We start from the raw sequence: 7500 nt of genomic DNA on the forward strand, positions 1-7500 counted from the left end.
GTAGTACAGTTAGATTTGTCAATGTGTGCAAGCAACTATCACAAGACTTGGTTCTGATCAAGAAATAAAATTTAATTGAATAGTACATGTACTTGCCCATTCTTTAATATTGACAATTTATGTCAGCCTACAACCTAAGTAAACTAATTATCTAGGCTCATAAACGGTACTTTCATTTCCTTCTAACAACTGGACCATCACATTTGAAGGATAAGATAAAACAAATTGCAATCTTTGAAACAACTAAAGGAAACTGAACATGTCAACAACGACAACTTTCTCGGGCTGAAGTTACCTATTTGTTATTATCATATGATATGCACACATTTACTTCAAAAAGATTGTCACCACAACTATGCAATATAAAAGTTCAGTCATTCTGATCAGCTCGCTCCTGTCCACATACGTCGCCAGTTGTCTCATGGGTTTGGAATTGCGATCTTACCCTGTGGTAGATGCATGAGGGCAAAGGTCTTGTGTTTTCCCATCCCAAAGGGCCAAACAACCACCTAGCCAACCAGCGATAGGCCACAGCTCTGAGAAACCTGAAGATTGTAAGATATTTACTAGGTTCAATAAACACCGAATTACAACGGCAACATGGAATTAAAACATGCTGACAAGTATTGTATTGGACTTTAAAGAAAGAGGTTCATGTGTAAGCTCTTCTAGTTTAGGATATGTGACCTCTCACGTGAAAATGTTCCTTGCGGTATCCGTGCAAACGGCCAAATGCGCGGCAAGTGGACAGATAAAAACGGGTAGGAAAGTCGTTCTCACGGGTGGCGTGAACGATTGAATGACCAGAGAAAATTTTGCACAGATGAACCGCACAACTGAACGACGGAAGAAAACTTAAAAACGGTAAGGTTGCAAGACTGAACGGCCTAGCAAATTTTGGTGACAAATGAGGTTAAACAGCATTGAACATTACGAACAACACACCGGGTTATTGAAATAACAATCGAAAACATTGCAGGACGCACAATTAACAACAATAAGATGAATTGGTTAATTATACGTGTGAAATCCGAATGGAAAAATAAGGAATATGGCCAATATTGCGTTGTAAATCACTAATCTCTTTTGATTGAAGAAAAGGAAGTGTTTCCTTTGGGGAAAAACAACAGCTGAAAACCAGACTTTCATCTGTGTTACACGTTAACTATGCGGTTACTATCACTGTGGTTGATTTCATAAGACTTACTCGGATGATGCATATCGCAATACAGTACTTAAACATCTTCGTCATAATAGAAACATTGCCGTTTGCTGATAGTGATAATTTTCCACTACATTTATTTTCGGTACTAAAAGAGACAATATTTGTGAAGACATCTTGAACAGATCATTATTAATTTCAATAAGCTTACATCCAAAGGATGAGTTGTAAAAAAATTGCAACCGTGTATTGCAATCTGAAAATCGTTTCAATATTACGTTGTTACACCATTTTATGTAAAATATTTCGTGGTGATTTAGATAGAGATTGTTATAAGACATTTATTTATCGGCCCGAGTGCTTAGTAGTTCATCAAATTTTGTCCATTCCAGCGGAACATGACAATCCGGAAACCAACAGCCCGCAACTCCTGACAGAAATTTTCATAAAATAGTAGGTGAACATCAGTAAAATTAATTTTAATTTATCACTGTAACGCTTCAGCGATTCTTTTCGAACGGAAAAAAACAGCATAGCAAATACTCAATGTTCAACACAAACACATTAATATATCCATGCGTAGGAAATTGCATTGTCAAACGTGACACAAAAGTAGAAAGATTTCAATTTTTGCAAACTGAGACGGCAAATAATTGAATAATTGTTCAGCAACTGAAAAGAAGTGTTGTCTTGGTAACTGCTTTGGTCGTCATTTCGTGCATCTAAAATCACACAATCACAAAATGGAGGAATCAGCAAGAGATGAGGTGGACTGCAATCAGACTGAAAGTACGGAAACTATCATTGCTAAAGTGCGAACGTTTCTGCGAGAAGGGTGTGGATGTCATCGAGGATTAACAGGTGGTCAGTGTTGCAATGATTTTTCACAAGAAACCGTCCTAAATAATGTATACAACTGCCTGGAATTATCTCACAGAGAGTTGGATTTGGTCATCTTAGCACATGTTCAAGCTTTTACGGCGGCCGAAGCGACCGGCGAAAAAAGAAAAAGAAATCCGCCCTACAGCTTTCTTTACCGGTCTCAACCCATTTGCAAGGAGATGTTTCTCAACCTGTACGGCATCAGTAAATCACGTTTTCAGAGGCTTGTTGATCATTATAATAATCATGGTGTTTCTGTGTGGATGTATGGAAACACCCGGAGGCTACCACACAACACACTACCAAACGCCATTTTTGAAGATGAGCAACTTCGCTGACGAAAATGCTGTTCTGCTTCCAGGAAGGATCCCTGGTTTTAAAGTTGAGGACATTCGGCCTCTCTCATCGAGTGACACTAAGATGCATGTATGGAACGCGTTTACGAGAATTTGTAAGGAGTCAACCAAGCAAGCTGTCAGCTATACGAAATTTATCAACCTGTGGAAGCAATTTCATCCAAACCTTGTCGTGGCTAAGCCTATGGCCGACCTATGCTTTACTTGTCAGCAGAACACATATAAATTACTTCGAGGGGCTAATCTTCCGGAGGAAGAAAAGAGCGAGTGCGTTCAAACACAACAAGCGCAAGCGCACCGCTGACCCGGGATGGAAAAGTTGTCACGCATCATGGCGTTCGGACATGCTGTCCAAACGCTCCTGTTCTTTTGGTTTTTAACCAGGGTTAATCCCTCTCCAGCGAATCAAATTTCTACTGATGACCTGTCTACTAAATCTATGCGCTATACTTTTGCGAGCTACTTGATTTCTGGATGGCATTGGAGCATTTACACCGAACGATTTCTACAACAGCCCTGCTCTCAGACAAAGTTCCTGCATAGGAGAGTAGCTTACTACAATTCAACGGCTACATGTAATCCTGTGTTGCTAAAACTTTCCCTCAGCATGGACGTCCAGCCGAACCCTGGACCTGGAATCCCTAGAAAAAACGCCACTCTACGGTGTTTTCTTCAAAACGCTCGGAGTTTAAAATCTATGCTTAAAGGAGAAACAAGAGACTCTCCTCGGAGATGTAAGCTACAAGATTTTCAGGAGCTCGTTTACAGAAATCGCTTGGACTTAATTGCAGTTACAGAAACTTGGTTAACTTCTGATATTTCTGGTGGAGAGATTCTCTCAAATGGCTATCAGATTTTGAGAAACGATCGTCATGACAGAAAAGGAGGTGGAACGCTACTTGCCATTAATAATTCTTTATCTGCTACACGCATTGATACTGTTGGCCCCATTTCGATTTTGGACTATGTAGCGGCTCAATTGTGCCTTAAGAATGATCGTAAATTAATTGTGATACAGTAGTTATCTACAGACCTCCCGATTCCCCTGCTGACTGGATAAACAGCTTTGGAAACGATTCTAATGTTTTGATTCTTGGCGACTTCAACATGCCCAACATTAACTGGATCGAGGGCTCTGGATTCTCGAATGCATTAGATCTGGCTGATTTTTGTGACTTTCTTGGTGACAAAAATTTATTTCAACTAGTCACTGAGCCGACCAGAGCTCACAATATCTTGGATCTTGTTATTACTAATATGGAGGATTCTATTTCAAGTTTAGAAGTTTCCAAAGACTTGTCTATTCCATCAGACCATTATTCCGTGATATTTGACTTGTAAATTTCCCACTGGAAAATAAAATCAAGTTTAAGAGTTGTTTACAACTTTAAGAAAGGAGACTTTGATTCCTTGAGGTCACTGCTTAAATCAACGTCTTTTGATGACATTTTTCAGAACAATGACATTGAAACTTTCTGTTCTACTTGGAAACAAAGATTTATTGAAGCCGGCGACAAATGTATTCCCAAGTTAAGGCTGAAAAGCGCAAACACTTCACCGTGGATTGATGGTGAAGTCATTCATTCTATTAATAAGCGCAACACCTTGAGAAGAAAAGCAGCTAAAAATAATACCACAGGCGTATGGGAAAGAGTGAAGCAATTGCGTCGGGAAACAAAATACCTTATCAGAGCCAAATTTAACGGCTATGTACAGAAGCTCACTTCAAGCGCTTCTGGACTCAACAAGAATAAGATTTGGTCCTTTTTTAAGGCTAAGACCAGTAAGGGTTCAATACCCGCAACTGTTGTGCACAATGGGATAAAGTTATCTTCTCTTGATAAAGCGGAAGCTTTTAATAACTTCTTTGCTTCCACTTTCCAGCAACCAAGTCTGTCGTCTGCTCTACCTTCCATACATCCTGTTACTACCTCCCTCTTATCAGATATTCAATTTATTGTACCTGAAGTTTTACAGAATCTGCTTTCTTTGGATGTTTCCAAATCAGCTGGACCTTATGGTATACCAGCGCGCCTCCTCAGAGAGTGTGCTGTGCAGATTGCTCCATCCTTGACCGACCTTTATAACTTGTCGCTGTCCAGTGGTAAAATTCCAACTGAATTGAAAACAGCCAATTTGCGAAGAAGCAACACGTAATTTCAAAGCATTGGAGAACAAAATAGACATCGATGAGCATCATGAAGCGTGCTCGGTGACAACTTCAATGCACTACTCCTTTGACTTCGCTCAACAAGTTCACATCCAGAGTAACCCGATGCAACCTGGTCCCATCTACTTTAAAACACCGCGGAAGTGTTCCATTTTTGGAATCATGTGTGAGGCTATCCCTCGGCAGGTGAACTACCTAATTGATGAAGCTAATGACGTAGGAAAGGGAGTAAATACAACAATAAGTTTCGTGCATCATTTCTTCGAATATCACGGACTCGGAGAAATGTCTGTTCACCTCCATGCCGACAATTGTTCCAGCCAAAATAGAGGACAATAGAGGACAATCCTTCAACTGCATTTGTCTGTAAGATACTCATTTCTGATCGCTGGGCACACGAAGTTCGGTCCCGATCAATCTTTCGGAATCATCAAGAGATCTTACAAACTAACCTATATTTAGTCACTTTATGAATTCGCAAACATGGTCGAATCATCAACAACGGGTGTCAACAAATCGCAGCTGGTTGGAACACACGATGGAACAGTTATCGTGCCAGTTTATGACTGGGCTTCTTTCCACGAACGGTTCTTCAAAAGGTTACCGAATATCAAAAGTTACCACCACTTTCGATTCTCCAAAGACGAGCCTGGTAAAGTTTATGTTAAACAGAGCAGCTCTTCTCCTGAAGAATCTTTAATGCTGTTAAAGAATCGAACCGTCCTTCCCCCAGCCTCACAGCTTCCAGCCAAAATAGATCCTACAGGGCTGAGCCAAGAACGCAAGCAATATCTTTATCAATAAATCCGACAGTTTTGCAAGCCTGCAACAGAGGATCTGGTTGCGCCAGCTCCATGAACGTATTAATGACAAAAGAACTAAAAAATATTGTTTAGAAACCCAAGAATTATCGTTGTTTAGCCACTTCGAAATTTGTGTCCTAATATTTTGCAATTTAATTCCTCAGTTTTGGCTCTAAGTACGGTATTTAATCTTTAAAGTACACCGCCACCGTAATAATCTGAACTCCTAGCGTGAACAAGACCTTTAATTATGTAAGACAACAGCTGTGAAGCAAAACGTAGTAAACCAGAGCCGACCATTTCAAATACAGTGCTAAATTTCAGTTGCAATAAATTCAAAGGAGTTTTGCTATGAGTTTACTTTGAATTTGCAAGCTGACAGATTTGAATGCATCAAGTTATGATCCTGTGACTGCACTGTTTGCTATCGCCCCACAAGACCTGATCTTGCTGCAAACTTGTCAGAAGCCGACAAGTGAAGATTTTTGTTGTCTGTCGACAGAAAGTCCGCTAGTGTGCGTTGGCTTTGCATGTCATTTGAAGTCGCAAAAAAAAAACCTTTTTAACTGTACGGGGGATAAAGATGAGAAATGCATCGTTAACAGTAAACTGAAAGAAAATTATTGTGTGAAGTCCTTCTCTTCCTCTTTCACTGGGAATAGAATAATTATAACACAGCAAACCAACACGATGGCCAGTGTGTGTGAGACGAAACGCGCAAATTTTCGAGCGAAATTTCGTTGCGATATAGCGAAATTTCGAAAGCTTATCGAAAGTTCGCAGTGAGCATTTGCATTTTCATATACATGTAAGTTAATGTTTGAAAAAGGCCCGGCGGAGCCCTCATAAGAGACCACCCTGGGAATTTGCGTGACCAAAATTATAAACAATAGAGGGTCGTCGCTTACGAGAGCTTTCAGCAAAAGTCTCTAGGATTTTAAAATTATTATTGATGATAGAAGTGAGAACGCATGTTTTATGAGTTCAATGAGTCATGAGTCAATGTGACTCTCAGTCAATATAGCAATAATTTGTTGATTAAGCCTAAGGCCTCGTTTCAGTGATTAGGCCTAAGCACTCTCTGAAATTTTAGCTTTCATTTTATGGTTTAATTAACTGCACTAACTCATTGACTCATTGACTCATAAAGACTTGACACTCGAAAAGATAACGTCCGGGAATGCACCTATTAAAAAGTGGAACCTTCTCTCTTCATTTACGGGAATGGTCGCGTATGAAAGATTTCAATTAGAATTGAAGTGACATTTTGAACGTGTAGCCGCTGCCTAAAACTTTCACCTGCTATTTATTTATTACCCTCCTACAATATCTCAATTTCTTGACTTAACTTGTTGAATGTTTCTTTTTTAAACGCATTATTGATGGCTTTACCCAATTTCCACGGGTGATAACACATATTCCGAGACTCTTGAACATTTGGTCAACAAGAAAGCTTAATATTTGTAAAAAGGCTAAATGAACAGTTGACTATAAAAATAACATTTTCCAGACTAAAGATATAAACGAAATTGAGTACAAGGTACGTGTAGATGGAGAGGCTGCTAACAACATTTTTCGTGCAGTGCGGCACTTTGAATTGATTTTGCCTTTGTTCTTCTTTCGTAAAAAAATGTGGCAACACAAGTGCCCTTCGGTCTCTGACTTTAATAGGGCCTGCCTTATGGTTTTCACCCTTGTCGGTATAACACAAGTGCTTATTATTTCTTCACTGACTTCTTGGGGAAGGCTAATCCTTGTTTGGCACCAGAATTATCCTTATCAGTAGTAGGCTGATACTCCTCACGTAGTTCGTTCATGGTGAGATGATCTATGGTGGTTAGTTCTGCACTCCCGGCTGCTGGTGGGTCTGTCGTGTCTGCGATTTCATCATCCCATTCACGAATGACTGTGGATTCGAGCTGGTGAAAATATCAACAAACAGAGAAAATTAATTGAAAAAACTAGCAATGGCGACTGTGTCTCTGTCAAATACTGCCACGAAAATTGTTGAAGAGTGCAACTGAAAGGCTACGTTAAGACCTTGGAGTTGGGAATGTTCGTGGCTGAGTTTTGTTGCAAATCGATCACATTTCATTGACAAGCGTTGACAGTTAGCGACATGATTCC

The 7500-nt window shown here is 39.8% G+C and overlaps 1 protein-coding gene and 1 pseudogene across 1 annotated transcript; both read left to right on the plus strand.

The window, feature by feature from the left end:
• The window catches only part of LOC137995713 (uncharacterized), a 419354-nt pseudogene that overhangs the window by 237483 nt on the left and 174371 nt on the right, over positions 1–7500 (plus strand).
• LOC137994216 (uncharacterized) lies at positions 1906–4557 on the plus strand. The gene is made up of 3 exons (XM_068839846.1): positions 1906–2026; positions 3419–3723; positions 3856–4557. The coding sequence occupies exons 1-3, from the start codon at positions 1906–1908 to the stop codon at positions 4555–4557; spliced, it is 1128 nt and encodes a 375-aa protein (XP_068695947.1).

Source organism: Montipora foliosa, chromosome 3 (genome assembly GCF_036669935.1).
Source record: "Montipora foliosa isolate CH-2021 chromosome 3, ASM3666993v2, whole genome shotgun sequence".
Taxonomy (NCBI): Eukaryota; Metazoa; Cnidaria; class Anthozoa; order Scleractinia; family Acroporidae; genus Montipora; species Montipora foliosa.